Source organism: Elephas maximus, chromosome 11 (genome assembly GCF_024166365.1).
Source record: "Elephas maximus indicus isolate mEleMax1 chromosome 11, mEleMax1 primary haplotype, whole genome shotgun sequence".
NCBI classification, from domain to species: Eukaryota; Metazoa; Chordata; class Mammalia; order Proboscidea; family Elephantidae; genus Elephas; species Elephas maximus.
Genome location: NC_064829.1, coordinates 24,236,273 through 24,255,065, shown reverse-complemented (window position 1 = coordinate 24,255,065; position 18,793 = coordinate 24,236,273). Strand labels below are relative to the sequence as shown.

Genomic DNA, 18,793 nt, shown 5'->3' with positions numbered 1-18,793 from the left:
TCTTTTTTTCCATCCTGTTCTTTGAGAAATGCCCCCACTGGGCTGCTCAGAGTGCTTGTTTCACTTACTGAAGGGGCTTGCTGCTTGCGTCTAAGCCTTCCTATTATAGTTTCTGCCCTTGCCTACAAGACGTGAATCCATCCTGATGAGATCTAGTGAATATATGGAAAATTGTAATATGAATGACTGAAAATATCCCACGTTTTTATACTTTACATGTCCATGGTACACAAGAGTTTGTAAACTGTTTTTGAATGCTTTGTTTCACTAATTGTTCAGTACAGCATTGTGAGGCAGGTCCTGCCTCCATTCTGCAGATTGGGAAGCTGAGACTCAGAGAGTTTAAATAGACTTTCTGGGTCCTAGACTTGGTGAGCGGGTGCTGGGACAGGAGCCCAGGTTCCTAGCATCAACTGTACTGGACTCTCCAGTGCACACAGGTGATTGACTGCGGTGCCTGTTTGCCACAATGTGCCAAGATGAGATTTGAATAAATATTTATTCTTTCTCAGTTTCTTGCCTTATTGATAAATAGCCTTAACTGTTAAAAGTTATCTAACTGGTAAATAGAATGTGTTCTACCATGACATACATGTTTATAGAACATATAGGTAAAATCACCTCAGATTATGTACACATTACATAGGTTTCAAGGTAAGATTTTGGTAACTGCATCAGCTTCCTCCCTAAAACAAAAATTGAAACAGTACTGTGTGCCTAAGTCAAAAGATTGTCAGTGAAGATTAAAGTGAGAGCCCAAATGTAAATTAAATATGTACATGTGCAAACCGAGGTACTATAATTTTCATTAAAATCATAAGTATATACTGATAAACTAAAATTTATAAACTATCTCAAGTTCTGTCTACCTAAAATTAATTACTGGGCGATTAACAGCACTGGAAAAGTTTCATTTTAGGAACTTCCAGATTCATTATAAAGTATGAGCCTCAAGTTTTAATAAAGTTACATGATGAAAGAGTTACAAAATTAGACTTAACTGCATTTTAAGTTAATTAATTCTCTGACATTCAGCAGTGTAACTAAATTACTTCATACAGTTGTTTGAGCACAATGTCTATAATCTTCTGATTAAAATAATAAGCACTAAAATTATTGAAAACTCTGGTGGCATGGTGGTTAAGAGCTACCACTGCTAACGAAAAGGTCAGCAGTTCGAATCCACCAGGCGTTCCTTGGAAACCCTATAGGGCAAATCTACTCTGTCCTTTAGGGACGCTATGAATCAGAATTGACTCTATGGTAATTTTTTTTTTTTTTTTTTTTTTTACCACACCATCACTCCCTTTCCCCCTACCCCTTATCTCTTTTAGCTTCTTCTCAGAATCCCAAGAGATTATTCTCCAGACGGCTCCGGAAACTCTTTGCTGTAATAGAATGGGGAAAACAAAAGTGTATTTTTTTTTATCCTGAAGAAAAGCTCTAAGATGGCTCTGTGCTGCAAAATACCTGCTAATTCACTATTGTTTACCCTGTGGTTTCTGTTTAAATTTGTGCTAGTATCATGATTTGTTCCTGCCTCATTGGATAATGAATATAGATTTTATTTCTGTTCTTTGCCCAGACTTGTACAGCAGGCAAAGTATTTGAAAATCAAAGAAAAAGAAGATATTGATTTGGATAATCTCTTCAGAGGTAAAAACAAAACAAAACAAAACAAAAATCTAGCAAGAGCACTACATATACTGTTTGTTGGTATTTATCATTTTCCAGTGGGGGAATGATCGAAAGAGCCTGAATAGAAGCCAAGAGATGCGTTCTATTCCCAATCCTGAGAATAATAAATTCCATCACTGCACTTCTCTAAACCTCAGTTTTCTCAGTCTTAAAATAAAAGGAGCAGTCTCTATCATCTCTGTGATTCCCACTCCTGATGGGACAAATCTAACCCTACTGAAGTAAAAGTCTGTCGGCCATCTACAGAGGGCATGACAGGGAGCTAGAGCGTCGGCCATACTTGTGTAAGTGGCACATGGTGTGCCTCCCTAGTAAGGCAGACAAGAAGGTCATTCGAAAATGAGGCTAACATCAAAACCTGAGGGACTTGTTAGGGTATAGAAAAAAGCGAATTGCATGTTTTCATTTATTATTATTATTTTTCCAACGAAGGCTCAACATAGACAGAGTTTTATCTGTAACTTTTGAGTTTGTTTTGTAGCAAGCTGAGGCATTTTCCCTTGGTTATGTTGTTTTAGTGCAAAAATTTTTAATTTGGTCGGATAAAAACATTAGTAATTTGTAATGACTGTCCTTGTGTCTTCAGCCATCGTGGTTCTATATAAAGTCTGTGTCTCACAGAACACTGTAGATCTGTTTATGTTCTAAAGAAAAAGAAAATTAGTCAGTGAGTTTTCTGCTGACTTGACCGAAAGTGCAACAAATTAGCATAATGTGGTAGTACTGTACTTCATCTCCAACACAATCACCCACTCGGCTTTTCTTAAGAGAAAAAGAATATACTTGACAGTCAGTGAACAAAGGGGCTGCGATTTCTGTGAGCAATGCTTAATTATTTTTGCTCATTTCAGTGAGGGACGAAGCTCAGCTTCTGGTTAGAAGAACTCTTGATTTCATCTCAGCCATAAAGGGAGGAAACTCTCGCTCAGAAAATGGAAGGCAATGAAGTCAGTTCGGTTTCATTTACATCTACACCTTTGTCCCCAACCAGAAAAATTTCTATGTGATATAACCAGAGTTGAGCCTCACTTTACATAAAGTAAAATAAATAACTTTGATATTCAGAAACTGTCCCAATAAGAATGTTCTAAGCCATTTTACCAAGGCTTCAGTCTGTAAACAGCATGTTTTGGGAACATGTAAGAGTTTCTAAAAATGCGTCAGTGTTTTAATTCATCTTTTAACACTTTTGAAAATATCTCCGTGGAGTAATTACAAATACGTTCCTGTGAAAACAGATAGTCAAATTTGTAGTTCACATAGTAAAAGTAGTAATCATCTTAAAAGGGATCATCCTATAAAAATCAGTCAAATTTGTAGTTCACATCGTAAAAGTAGTAATCATCTTAAAAAGGACCATCCTATAAAAATAGAAAATATTGCTAGCAAAATTCATTTGTATAATTTAATTCTTTGGTATGCACTTGTTTTTGTCTGCATCACTTACAGGACGTTTATAAGCATATAAGCATATGCTTGACTTTATCCGTGCATTTACTGTGCTCTTTCATTTAAATATTTCAATTTCCTCATAAGGAAGGACTATTTTAACAGACACAGAAGTAATGTCAGAATAGCATGTGGTACAGTAGCCTGCCTTATACCTCACACGCAGTTGCCTGTAGGACCCATAATGATCTCTTGTTGAAGAAATTCTATCAAGAAACTGCTCCAGGAGAACAGTGGGGTGCAGACCCCAAATTCTCATAAAAAGACCAGACTTAATGGTCTGACTGAGACTAGAAGAATCCCGGCGGTCATGGTCCTCAAACCTTCTGTTGGCCCAGGACAGGAACCATTCCCAAAGACAACTCATCAGACATGGAAGGGACTGGACAATGGGTTGGAGAGAGACGCTGATGAAGAGTGAGCTACTTGTATCAGGTGGACACTTGAGACTGTGTTGGCATCTCCTGTCTGGAGGGGAGATGGGAGGGTAGAGAGGGTTAGAAACTGGCAAAACCATCACAAAAGGAGAGACTGGACGGAGGAAGCGGGCTGACTCATTAGGGGGAGAGTAATTGGGAGTATGGAGTAAGGTGAATATAAGCTTATATGTGACAGACTGACTTGATTTGTAAACTTTCACTTAAAGCACAATAAAAATTATTTTTTTTTTAAAAAAAGAAACTGCTCCATTCCATAAAAATTTACAGGATTTATTTTGTACCTGCTTTTTACTCTACCCTTTTGTTATGCAAGGTGCTTCTTCCTCATATTGGACTAATCCCAACACTGTAATTTAAGTTAATTTTCTCTGATTCTAACCTTGATGAGACAAAATAATGAGAATAAATATGTTGCTACTGTGACAAAAAAAAGTTGCCATGGAGTTGATACCGACTTATAGCAATCCTATAGGACAGAGCAGAACTGCCCATAGGGTTTCCAAAGAGCAGCTTGTGAATTCGAAGTGCCAACCTTTTGGTTTAACAGCTGTCATGGATTGAATTGTGTCCCTCAAAAATGTGTGTATCAACTTGGCTAGGCCATGATTCCCAGTGTTGTGTGGTTGGCCATCATTTTTTCATCTGATGTGATTTTCCTACGTGTTGTAATCCTACCTCTATGATGTTAATGAGATGGGCTTAGCAGGAGTTATGTTAATGAAGCAGCACTCGGTCCACAAGATTGGATTGTGTCTTGAGGCAATCTCCTTTGAGACACAAAAAAGAGAAGCGAGCAGAGAGACGGGGGGACCTTATACCACCAAGAAAGCAGCACCGGGTTCCTTTGGACCTGGGGTTCCTGTGCAGAGAAGCTTCTAGTCCAGAAGGAGATTTATGACAAGGACCTTTCTCCAGAGCCAACAGAAAAAGCCTTCCCCTGGAACTGACACCCTGAAATTGGATTTCTAGTATGCTAGACTGTGAGAGAATTAACTTCTGTTGGTTAAACATCTACTTGTGGTATTTCTGTTACAGCAGCACTCGATGACTAAGACAGCAGCTGAGCACCTAACCATTGCGCTCCAGGGCTCCTGTGACATTGAATGGTTATTTAATATTTCCCTTTAATTTTTTAAGGCTATAAATCTAAGCATAATTTTAAAAACCTTGCCTTTTTAGGGGGGCAGGGGGGTCTGGGCATAAAAAAAATAAAGAATTATTTATTTATAATAAATACCTTCATTCATTATACATATTTTTTAAAAAAGGAAAATGGGCTAAAATGTGTTCTCCATTTCCCTCGAAAGGGGAAAGATTGTGATGTTAGAAGCTCTGTGTATACACACCCATGTGCACACGCAGCTGCTGCTCTTCCTGTGTTGGCATGTTTTAAACTTTTAGTTGGAAACATCTTTTCCTCTAAAGGACTTTGTTCCCCACAATATTTATGCTTATCAGATATAATGAAAATATTTTTAATGCTACCCATTATTTTCAAGTACAGTTCTGAAAATTCCCACATTTTTTTCCTTTCCCATCCATACTAATGTATAAAAGTAAGATTGGATGGCAGAAATTTTAATCAGTTTATAATTATACAAATTTGTTGAGGAAAGTATGATTATCTAAAAGAATGGTAGTAAAATTGGCAGAAGTAAGTTCGAGTTTGTTTTACTAGCTGCAGCTTTACAAGTAAGCTTATTGAGCATCACATCCAAGCTACAAACAATGGTAATTACCCTTCGTGCTTTTTGTAAAGTAAAATAATGCATTCACATATAGCTGACAGTGCAGCTCTCTGAGGTTCCCTTCTCCAGAAGCGAGCTGAACATCTGTGCAGGTACCTTTCAGGTTTTTCCATTTGCTCAATGAGTATCCCACAGACAACGGTGCTAAATCTGCTCCTTTGAACACAGGTTGAGTGAAGCTAATTAAAGTCCATTTGCATTAATTATAAATGATCTGCTCATCTAAATGATATGTCCTCTGTCCCTTAGATAAGTCTAGAACCAGAGATCTAAAATTCAGTTGCTTGGTGACACAAATAGATACCGCTATGAAAGATACCACTTCTCACAACTCCAGGAGACTGCTAAAAAATTCTTTCATTCTTTTTTTTTTTTTTTTACTATTCATTATTTTTGGTTTCAAAAGTAAGACTAATGCTCATTGTAAAAAAGAAAAAATCCAAAAATTTCATAAACAAAAAATGAAAATTGAAAGGGATAAACATTAATAAATCCTCCATAGATTTATATTGGATATGATAATTCATCTTGTTTTTTCTTTACCAGTACAGAATCATAGTATATTTGGTGATATACAATTAGCTTATTTTCGATTATTAATAAATCATGATTGTCTAAATCAGCACATATATATCTGTCAGATTCTTTTTTTTTTCATAAAGCACACAAGAGGTGACACCAACCTGACCATCACTCAGATCAAGAAACAGAACATGATTGGAAGCCCACTTTATACCCTTTTCCAAGTTCTGCCTCCTGCCACAGTAACCACTGTTCAGATTTCTATCACTATCAGTTTTGCCCCATTTTGAACATTTTACGATTGCAATCATTTCTGTCTGATTTCTTTAGCTAACAATATGTTTGTGAGATCTATCCAAATAATGGTTTGCCTTTTATCATTGTTGCATATTATTCAATTTCATAAAGATACCACAATATAGCGGAGCCAAGATGGCGGACTAGGCAGACGCTACCTCGGATCCCTCTTACAACAAAGACACGGAAAAACAAGTGAATCGATCACATACATAACAATCTACAAACCCTGAACAACAAACACAGATTTAGAGACGGAGAACGAACTAACATGGGGAAGCAGCGATTGTTTGCAGAGCCTGGAGCCAGCGTACCAGTCAGGTACGGCACAAGCACAGAGAGCTGCTCCACCCCCCTGAACTAACCCCGGGAGGGGGACCAGCCGGTTCCGCGGGCGGCGTGGAACGCAGCCGGTAGGAGAAGTCCCCGGGAGGCAGTGACTGGTCTTGGAACGGGGAGAGCAGCGTCCCAGCCGGGGAACCGTCCCGCCGGGATTTGGACTGGATGCAGGTACGGCATAAACACGGACAGCTGCTCCACCCCCCTGAACTAACCCCAGGAGGGGGCCCAGCCGGTTCACGCAGGCGGCGAGGGACTGGTATTGGAGCGGGGAGAACAGCGTCCCAGCCGGGACACTCGGTCACGGCACAAGCACGGGGAGCTGCTCCACCCACCTGAACTAACCCTGGGAGGGGGCCCAACCGGTTTTCTGAGGCGGCACGGCAACGCGGCTGGAGGGATGAGAAGTCCCCGGGAGGCAGCGACTGATTTTGGAGTCGAGAGTGCACCGTCCCAGCAGGGGAGCCTTGACGCTGGGCGTGGGGCTGGAAGCGGAGGATCTGACCGTGACTCCAGCGGGCCAGACCCCCCGGGGGCAATCTCCACACAGCCAGCACACATAGGCGACGCGCCCGCGGGAATCTCAGATATAATAGTCATTCCAAGCAAGACAAGCAACTCTGGCTATATTCTGAGGTGCTACTCTCCTATCTCTCTGTTCCTTCCCCCACCCTCCCCAGGCAGCTTCATTAACATCCGAATAGCCTGAGCCAGAGGGAGAACTCTGATAGGGATCTGACTGCATTTTTTTTTAGCGGATTTTCTGGAAAAACTAGTTTCCCAGTGATGGCTCGAAGACAACAATCCATATCGAACCACTTAAAGAAGCAGACCATGACAGCTTCTCCAACCCCCCAAACAAAAGAATCAAAATCTTTCCCAAATGAAGATACAATCCTGGAATTATCAGATACAGAATGTAAAAAACTCATTTACAGAATGCTTCAAGACATCACAAATGAAATAAGGCAAACTGCAGAGAAAGCCAAGGAACACACTGATAAAACTGTTGAAGAACTCAAAAAGATTATTCAAGAACATAGTGGAAAAATTAATAAGTTGCAAGAATCCATAGAGAGACAGCATGTAGAAATCCAAAAGATTAACAATAAAATTACAGAATTAGACAACGCCATAGGAAGTCAGAGGAGCAGACTCGAGCAATTAGAATGCAGACTGGGACATCTGGAGGACCAGTGAATCAACACCAACATAGCTGAAAAAAAATCAGAGAAAAGAATTAAAAAAAATGAAGAAACCCTAAGAATCATGTGGGACTCTATCAAGAAGGATAACATGCGGGTGATTGGAGTCCCAGAACAGGGAGGGGAGACAGAAAACACAGAGAAAATAGTTGAAGAACTCCTGACACAAAACTTCCCTGACATCATGAAAGACGAAAGGATATCTATCCAAGATGCTCATCGAACCCCATTTAAGATTGATCCAAAAAGAAAAACACCAAGACATATTATCATCAAACTCACCAAAAACAAAGATAAACAGAAAATTTTAAAAGCAGCCAGGGAGAAAAGAAAGATTTCCTTCAAGGGAGAATCAATAAGAATAAGTTCAGACTACTCAGCAGAAACCATGCAGGCAAGAAGGGAATGGGACGACATATACAGAACACTGAAGGAGAAAAACTGCCAGCCAAGGATCATATATCCAGCAAAACTCTCTCTGAAATATGAAGGGGAAATTAAGATATTTACAGATAAACACAAGTTTAGAGAATTTGCAAAAACCAAACCAAAGCTACAAGAAATACTAAAGGATATTGTTTGGTGAGAGAACCAATAATATCAGATATCAGCACAACACAAGGTCACAAAACAGAATGTCCTGACATCAACTCAAATAGGGAAATCACAAAAACAAATTAAGATTAATTAAAAAAAAATACACATAACAGGGAATCATGGAAGTCAATAGGTAAAAGATCACAATAATCAAAAAGAGGGACTAAATACAGGAGGCATTGAACTGCCATATGGAGAGTGATACAAGGCGATATAGAACAATACAAGTTAGGTTTTTACTTAGAAAAATAGGGGTAAATAATAAGGTAACCACAAAAAGGTATAACAACTGTATAACTGAAGATAAAAGCCAAGAAAAACGTAACGACTCAACTAACATAAAGTCAAACACTATGAAAATGAGGATCTCACAATTTACTAAGAAAAACGCCTCAGCACAAAAAAGTATGTGGAAAAATGAAATTGTCAACAACACACATGAAAAGGCATCAAAATGACAGCACTAAAAACTTATTTATCTATAATTACGCTGAATGTAAATGGACTAAATGCACCAATAAAGAGACAGAGAGTCACGGACTGGATAAAGAAACACGATCCATCTATATGCTGCCTACAAGAGACACACCTTTGACTTAGAGACACAAACAAACTAAAACTCAAAGGATGGAAAAAAGTATATCAAGCAAACAATAAGCAAAAAAGAAGAGGAGTAGCAATATTAATTTCTGACAAAATAGACTTTAGACTTAAATCCACCACAAAGGATAAATAAGGACGCTATATAATGATAAAAGGGACAATTGATCAGGAAGACATAACCATATTAAATATTTATGCACCCAATGACAGGGCTGCAAGAGACATAAATCAAATTTTAACAGAATTGAAAAGTGAGATAGATACCTCCACAATTATAGTAGGAGACTTCAACACACCACTTTCGGAGAAGGACAGGACATCCAGTAAGAAGCTCAATAGAGACACGGAAGATCTAATTACAACAATCAACCAACTTGACCTCATTGACTTATACAGAACTCTCCACCCAACTGCTGCAAAATATACTTTTTTTTCTAGCGCACATGAAACATTCTCTAGAATAGACCACATATTAGGTCATAAAACAAACCTTTGCAGAATCCAAAACATCGAAATATTACAAAGCATCTTCTCAGACCACAAGGCAATAAAACTAGGGATCAATAACAGAAAAACTAGGGAAAAGAAATCAAAGACTTGGAAAATGAACAATACCCTCCTGAAAAAAGACTGGGTTATAGAAGACATCAAGGAGGGAATAAGGAAATTCATAGAATGCAACGAGAATGAAAATACTTCCTATCAAAACCTCTGGGACACAGCAAAAGCAGTGCTCAGAGGCCAATTTATATCAATAAATGCACACATACAAAAAGAAGAAAGAGCCAAAATCAGAGAACTGTCCCTACAACTTGAACAAATAGAAAGTGAGCAACAAAAGAATCCATCAGGCACCCGAAGAAAACAAATAATAAAAATTAGCGCTGAACTAAATGAATTAGAGAACAGAAAAACAATTGAAAGAATTAACAAAGCCAAAAGTTGGTTCTTTGAAAAAATTAACAAAATTGATAAACCATTGGCTAGACTGACTAAAGAAAAACAGGAAAGGAAACAAATAACCTGAATAAGAAACGAGAAGGACCACATCACAACAGAACCAAATGAAATTAAAAGAATCATTTCAGATTATTATGAAAAATTGTACTCTAACAAATTTGAAAACCTAGAAGAAATGGGTGAATTCCTGGAAAAACACTACCTACCTAAACTAACACATTCAGAAGTAGAACAACTAAATAGACCCATAACAAAAAAAGAGATTGAAACAGCAATCAAAAAACTCCCAAAAAAAAAAAGCCCTGGCCCGGACGGCTTCACTGCAGAGTTCTACCAAACTTTCAGAGAAGAGTTAGCACCACTACTTCTGAAGGTATTCCAAAGCATAGAAAATGGCGGAATACTACCCAACTCATTCTATGAAGCCATCATCTCCCTGATACCAAAACCAGGTAAAGACATTACAAAAAAAGAAAATTATAGACCTATATCCCTCATGAACATAGATGCAAAAATCCTCAACAAAATTCTAGCCAATAGAATCCAACAACACATCAAAAAAATAATACACCCTGATCAAGTGGGATTTATACCAGGTATGCAAGGCTGGTTTAATATCTGAAAAACCATTAATGTAATCCATCACATAAATAAAACAAAAGACAAAAACCACATGATCTTATCAATTGATGCAGAAAAGGCATTTGACAAAGTCCAACACCCATTTATGATAAGAACTCTTACCAAAATAGGTTTTTATGCAAAGCCAACAGCCAGTATCACTCTAAATGGAGAGAACCTGAAAGCATTTCCCTTGAGAACGGGAACCAGACAAGGATGCCCTTTATCACCACTCTTATTCAACATCGTGCTGGAAGTCCTAGCCAGGGCAATTAGGCTAGACAAAGAAATAAAAGGTATCCGGATTGGCAAGGAGGAAGTAAAGTTATCACTATTTGCAGATGACATGATTATATACAGAGAAAACCCTAAGGAATCCTCCAGAAAACTACTGAAACTAATAGAAGAGTTTGGCAGAGTCTCAGGTTATAAAATAAACATACAAAAATCACTTGGATTCCTCTACATCAACAAAAAGAACACCGAAGAGGAAATAACCAAATCAATACCATTCACAGTAGCCCCCAAGAAGATAAGATACTTAGGAATAAATCTTACCAAGGATGTAAAAGACCTATACAAAGAAAACTATAAGACTCTGCTACAAGAAATTCAAAAGGACCTACTTAAGTGGAAAACATACCTTGCTCATGGATAGGAAGACTTAACATAGTAAAAATGTCTATTCTACCAAAAGCCATCTATACATTTAACGCACTTCCGATCCAAATTCCAATGTCATATTTTAAGGGGATAGAGAAACAAATCACCAATTTCATATGGAAGGGAAAGAAGCCCCGGATAAGCAAAGCGCTACTGAAAAAGAAGAAGAAAGTGGGAGGCCTCACTCTACCTGATTTCAGAGACGATTACGCAGCCACAGTAGTCAAAACAGCCTGGTACTGGTACAACAGCAGGCACATAGACCAATGGAACAGAATTGAGAACCCAGACATAGATCCATCCACGTATGAGCAGCTGATATTTGACAAAGGCCCAGTGTCAATTAATTGGGGAAAAGAAAGCCTTTTTAACAAATGGTGCTGGCATAACTGGATATTCATTTGCAAAAAAATGAAACAGGACCCATACCTTACACCATGCACAAAAACTAACTCCAAGTGGATCAAAGACCTAAACATAAAGACTAAAATGATAAAGATCATGGAAGAAAAAATTGGGACAACCCTAGGAGCCCTAATACAAGGCATAAACAGAATACAAAACATTACCAAAAATGATGAAGAGAAACCAGATAACTGGGAGCTCCTAAAAATCAAACACCTATGCTCATCTAAAGACTTCACCAAAAGAGTAAAAAGACCACCTACAGACTGGGAAAGAATTTTCAGCTATGACATCTCCGACCAGTGCCTGATCTCTAAAATCTACATGATTCTGTCAAAACTCAACCACAAAAAGACAAACAACCCAATCAAGAAGTGGGCAAAGGATATGAACACACATTTCACTAAAGAAGATATTCAGGCAGCCAACAGATACATGAGAAAATGCTCTCGATCATTAGCCATTAGAGAAATGCAAATTAAAACTACGATGAGATTCCATCTCACACCAGCAAGGCTGGCATTAATCCGAAAAACACAAAATAATAAATGTTGGAGAGGCTGCGGAGAGATTGGAACTCTTATACACTGCTGGTGGGAATGTAAAATGGTACAACCACTTTGGAAATCTATCTGGCGTTATCTTAAACAGTTAGAAATAGAACTACCATACAACCCAGAAATCCCACTCCTGGGAATATACCCTAGAGATACAAGAGCCTTCACACAAACAGATATATGCACACCCATGTTTATTGCAGCTCTGTTTACAATAGCAAAAAGTTGGAAGCAACCAAGGTGTCCATCAACGGATGAATGGGTAAATAAATTGTGGTATATTCACACAATGGAATACTACGCATCGATAAAGAACAGTGACGAATCTCTGAAACATTTCATAACATGGAGGAACCTGGAAGGCATTATGCTGAGAGAAATTAGTCAGAGGCAAAAGGACAAATATTGTATAAGAGCACTATTATAAGATCTTGAGAAATAGTAAAAACTGAGAAGAACACATACTTTTGTGGTTACGAGGAGGGGAGGGAGGGAGGGTGGGAGAGGGTTTTTTATTGATTAATCAGTAGGTAAGAACTGCTTTAGGTGAAGGGAAAGACAACACTCAATACATGGAAGGTCAGCTCAATTGGACTGGACCAAAAGCAAAGAAGTTTCCAGGATAAAATGAATGCTTCAAAGGTCAGCGGAGCAAGTGCGGGGGTCTGGGGAACATGGTTTGAGGGGACTTCTAAGTCAATTGGCAAAATAATTCTATTATGAAATCATTCTGCATCCCGCTTTGAAATGTGGCGTCTGGGGTCTTAAATGCTAACAAGCAGCCATCTAAGATGGAGCAATTGGTCTCAACCCACCTGGATCAAAGGAAAATGAAGAACACCAAGGCCACACGACAACTAAGAGCCCAAGAGACAGAAAGGGCCACATGAACCAGAGACCTACCTACATCATCCTGAGACCAGAAGAACTAGTTGGTGCCCGGCCACAATAGATGACTGCCCTGACAGGGAGCATAGCAGAGGACCCCTGAGGGAGCAGGAGATCAGTGGGATGCAGACCCCAAATTCTCATAAAAAGACCAAACTTAATGGTCTGACTGAGACTGGAGGAATCCCGGCGGCCATGGTCCCCAGACCTTCTGTTGGCCCAGGACAGGAACCATCCCCGAAGACAACTCATCAGACATGAAAGGGACTGGTCAGCGGGTGGGAGAGAGATGCTGATGAAGAGTGAGCTAATTATATCAGGTGGACACTTGAGACTGTGTTGGCAACTCTTCTCTGGAGGGGGGATGGGAGGATAGAGAGAGAGGAAAGCCGGCAAAATTGTCAAGAAAGGAGAGACTGAAAGGGCTGACTCAAGAGGGGGAGAGCAAGTGGGAGTAGGGAGTGAGATGTATGTAAACTTATATGTGACAGACTGATTGGATTTGTAAACGTTCACTTGAAGCTTAATAAAATTTAATTAAAAAAAATAATATTTTAAAAAAACAAAACAAAAAAAAATTAAGAAACATTTGGGAACAAATTCATAGCAAAGAGTGGAAAATTTTGTTAGTATTTGCAAATATGAATCACTTTTTTACATAGATGCAGATGCATTAATAATTGTGCCAGCACTTGGAAGTAAAATTGCATTCAAAGGAATAAGTTTGTGCATTCTTAAATACATCCCACGTATAATTGCTCAATACAAAATGTTTCTCCCATGCCTATTTCCACTACTTTTAAAAGAACACCAACATTCAAAATTTAATCGGGTACTAAATTGTCATGTCACAAATTACCTAGTCACACGTAACTTTAAGCATCAAATAAAGAAGCATTCACAGCAAATATTTCTAAGGTTAAATGTTCAATGCAATAATATATTAAAAATAATTTGGGGTTTGTGTGAAAGAAAGCCTGATGTAGCTAAATTGCCCTCTGATTAGAAAGTGAAAATGAAATAGATGCCTAAAGAATAATACAATAAAAATTCTTTACTTATTAAATAAAAAAAAAAAAGATACCACAATTTATTTTCTCATTTTAATATTGTTTCCAGTTTTGCCCTCTTACAAATGTGCCACCAGGAAAATTCTAGTATGTGGTTTGGTGGATATAATATGGAATTCTGTAGGGTATATACCTAAAGAATTTCTGGGTAATTAGGTTTCCATAAGTTCAACTTTCATAGATAATGTCAAACATTTTTACAAAGTGATCATACCAGTATATTGCTAATAGCACTTTATGGAAATTCCAGATACTCTACATCCTTGCCAGTGACTAGGATTTGTTGGTCTCAATTTTAGCCATTCTTTTGAGTTTACAGTGCTATTTAATTATGCTTGTAATTTTACATTTCCCTATGGTCTAAGGAGCTTGAGTACACTTTTATGTTTAGTGGTCATTTGAATATTCTCTTTTGTGAAGTACCTTTTCCCCACTTATCTTTTAGATTGTTTTTATGCAGGAGTTTTTTATATCTGCATATGAGTCTGTTGTCCAATCAATATCTCCTCCAGTTTGTGGTTTACTTTTCCGTTCTCTTCCTAGTGCCTTGTGATGAACAGAAATTCTAAATGTTAATATAGCCCATCAATCTTTTCTAATTTGGTTAGGACTTTTAGCATCTTGTTTAAAAAAATAAAATTTGCTTACTCTAAATTCATGAAGATATTCTATCTTTTATTCTAGAATCACATTTAAATCTACAATACAGCTGGAATTGATTTTTTTTTCCCCTTTGAGAAAAGTTTACAATTCAAGTCAGTTTCTCATACAAAAACTTATACACACATTGCTATGTGACACTAGTTGCTTTTCCTACAATGTGACAGCACATTCCTTCTCTCTACCCTATATTTCCCGTGTCCATTCAACTAGCTCCTGTTCCCCTCTGCCTTCACATCTTGCCTCCTGACATAGTCTCATGAGTCTACTTGAGCTAAGAAGCACACTCCTCACCAGTATCATTTTATGTCTTATAATCCAGTCTAATCTTTGTGTGAAGAGTTGGATTTGGGAATGGTTTTAGTCTTGGGCTAACAGTCCGGGGGCCATGACCTCTGGGGTCTCTCCAGTCTCATTCAGACCAGTCTGTTCTTTTTGCTAGAATTTAATGTCACTGTTTTCCTCCTCCATCAGGGTATCTCTGTTGTGTTCCCTGTCAGAGCAGTCATTGGTGGTAGCCGGGCACCATCTAGTTCTTCTGGTCTCAGGCTGATGTAGTTTCTGGATTATGTGGCCCTTTCTGTCTCTTGGGCTCCTATTTTCCTTGTGACTTTGGTGTTCATTCTCCTCTGCTCCAGGTGGGTTGAGACCAATTGATGCATCTTAGATGGCCACTTGCTAGCTTTTAAAACCCCAGACACCATTCACCAAAGTGGGATGCAGAATGTTTTCTTAATACACTTTTTTATGCCAGTTGACGTAAAGATCTCCTGAAACCGTGGTCCCACAGTGTCGAATAAGAGTGATGATAAAGGGTGGCCTTGTCTGGTTCCTGTTCTCATGGGGAATGCTTTCAGACTCTCTCCATTTACAATGATGTTGGCTCTTGGCTTTGTATAAATGCCTTTTATTATGCTGAAGAATTTTCTTTCCATTCCTATTTTGCTGAGAGTTTTTATCATGAATGGGTATTGGACGTTGTCAACCGCCTTTGCTACATCAATTGGTAAGATCATGTGGTTCTTGTCTTTTGTTTTATTTATGCGATGGATTACATTGATTGTTTTTCTAATGTTAAACCATCCCTGAATACCTGGTATGAATCCCACTTGGTCATGGTGCATTATTTTTTTGAAAACTTGTTGAATTCTGTTGGTTAGAATTTTGTTGAGGATTTTTGTGTGTAAGTTCATGAGGGATATAGGTCTGTAATTTTCTTTTTATTGTGGTGTCTTTACCTGATTTTGGCTTCATAGAATGAGTTTGGGAGTATTCCATCCTTCTCTATGCTCTGAAATACCTTTAGTAGTAGTGGTTTTAACTGTTCTCTTAAAGTCTGGCAGAATTCTCCAGTAAAGCCGTCAGAGCCAGGGCTTTTTTTCTTGGGCGGGGGGGAGTTTTTAAATTACCTTCCAATCTCTTTTTTTGTTATAGGTTTATTTAGTTTTCCCTCTGTCCATTTTCTGTTAGTTTAGGTAGGCAGTGTGTTTCTAGAAATTCATCCATTTCTTCTAGGTTTTCAAATTTTTTAGAATACAGTTTTTCATGGTATTCTGTTTTGATTGTTTTAATTTCAGTTGGGTCTGTTGTAATATTGCCCATCTCATTTCTTATTTGGGTTATTTGCTTCCTCTACTGTTTTTCTTTTGTCAGATTGGCCAATGGTTTATCAATTTTGTTGATCTTTTCAGAGAATTAGCTTTTGGTCTTGTTAACTCTTTGAATTGTTTTTTGGTTCTCTATTTCATTTAATTCTGCTCTAATTTTTAGTATTTGCTTTCTTCTGGTGCCCAAGGGCTTCTTTTGCTGCTCTCTTTCTATTTGTATTTGTTTCTATTTGGTAGGGATAATTCTTGGATTTTGGCCCTTTCTTTTCTTTGGATGTGTGCATTTATTGCTATAAATTGACCTCTGAGCACTGCTTTTGCTGTGTCCCAAAAGTTCTGGTAGGAAGTGTTTTCATTCTCATTTGACTCTTTGAATTTCTTTATTCCGTCCTTAATTTTTTTCTATAAACTAGTAGTTTCTGAGCAAGATGTTGTTCAGTTTCCATGTGTTTGATTTTTTTTCCTTGCTTTTTCTGTTTTTGATTTCTGCTTTTATGGCTTTATGGTAAAAAAAAAAAAGACTGCTTTGTAATTTTTCGATGCTTTGGATTCTGTTAAGGCTTGCTTTATGACCTAATATGGGATCTATTCTGGAGAATGTTCCATGTGCATTGGAAAAGAAAATATACTTGGCTGCTTTTCAGTGGAGTGTTCTATATATGTTTATGAGGTCAAGCCGGCTGATTATGGCATTTAGATCCTCTGTGTCTTTATTGAGTTTCTTTCTAGATGTTCTGTCCTTCACCAAAAATGGTGTGTTGAAGTCTCCTACTTTTGTTGTGGAGCTACCTGTCTCTCTTTTCAATGCTGTTAGAGTTTGTTTTATGTATTTTGGAGCCCTGTCATTGGGTGCAAAAATATTTATTATAGTTACATCCTCCTTGTACATTGACCTTTTAATCATTATATAGTGTCCTTCCTTATGCTTTGTGGTGGATTTAGCATTAAACTCTATTTTGTCAGAAATGAATATTGCCACTCCTGCTCTCTTTCGATTATGGTTTGCTTGATACTTATTTTCCATCCTTTGAGTTTTAGTTTGTTTGTGTCTTTAAGTTTAAGGTGTGTCTCTTGTAGGCAGCATATACATGGATTGTTTTTTTTAATCCATTCTGCCACTCTCTGTCTCTTTATTGGTGCATTTACTCTGTTTACATTCAATGTAATTGTGGATAGGTATGAGTTTAGTGCTGTCATTTTGCTGTCTTTTTCTGTGTTGTTGACAGTTTAATTGTTCCGCTTAATTTTCTGTGCTGAGTAGTTTTTATTTGTATGTTGTCTTTTCTGCTTTTTCATTGTTGCTTTTTGTCTTTCCTGAGTTTTTTTGTTTTTCTTGTTTTTTATTTTGATGTGTAGGATTGTTAGTTTCCTTTCTGGTTACCTTAATATTTACCCCTATTTTTCTAAGTTTAAACAAAACTTTATTTCTTCGTATCGCCTTGACTTCCTCTCCATATGAAAGGTGTATGACTACATTTTTTAGCCTCTCTTTTTTGTTTTAATGTGGTCACCTTTTACATAATCACACCTCTGTTTCTCTCTATTGAGCATTTTAGCTTTGGTTTATTTTTGTGACTTCCCTATTTGGGTTGATATCTGGTTGCACTGTCATGTGTTCTAGTCTTGGGTTGTGATTTGATGTTAGTGAATTTCAAACTGGATGACTCCCTTCAGTATTTCTTGAAATTTTGGTTTGGATTTTGCAAATTCCCTAAACTTCTGTTTATCTGAAAATGCCCTAATTTCACCATCATATTTGAGAGACAGTTTTACTGGATATATAATTCTTGTCTGGCAATTTTTTTTTCCTTCAATTTTTTATATAAGTCATCCTATTTCCTTCTTGCCTGCATGGTTTCTGCTGAGTAAAAAAAAAAAGTCCCAGCTTATTCTTACTGACTCTCCTTTGTAGGTGACTTTTCGTTTATCCCGAGCTGCTCTTAAAATTCACTGTTTATTTTTTGGTTTTGGCAAGTTTGGTTATAATATTTCTTGGTGACTTTCTTTTGAGATCTACCTTGTGTGGGGTTCGATGAGCATCTTGGATGGATATCCTCTCATCTTTCACAATATCGTGGAAGTTTTATGCCAACAGATCTTCAACAGTTCTCTCTGTATTTTCTGTTATCCCCTTCTGTTCTGATACTCCGATCACTCGTAGGTAATTTTCTTGATAGGATCTCACATAATTCTTAGGGTTTCTTCATTTTTTTTAATTCTTTTATATGATTTTTCCTCAAATATGTTGGTCTCAAGTGTTTTACCTTCAATCTCACTAATTCTGACTTCCATTACCTCAGTTATGCTCCTATGACTTTCTATTGAGTTGTCTAATTCTGAAATTTTATTGTTAATCTTCTGAATTTCTGGTTTATGTCTCTGTATGGATTCTTGCGGAAACCCTGGTGGTGTAGTGGTTATGTGCTACGGCTGCTAACCAAAGGGTTGGCAGTTTGAATGCTCC

At 37.8% G+C, this 18,793-nt stretch overlaps 1 protein-coding gene across 1 annotated transcript in view; it reads left to right on the top strand.

Moving 5' to 3' along the window:
- Positions 1 to 18,793, top strand: part of L3MBTL4 (L3MBTL histone methyl-lysine binding protein 4) — a 710,419-nt gene that overhangs the window by 512,536 nt on the left and 179,090 nt on the right. Inside the window, 1 exon segment of the mRNA XM_049900533.1 lies at positions 1,586 to 1,656. Coding sequence (XP_049756490.1) covers positions 1,586 to 1,656 — 71 coding nt within the window.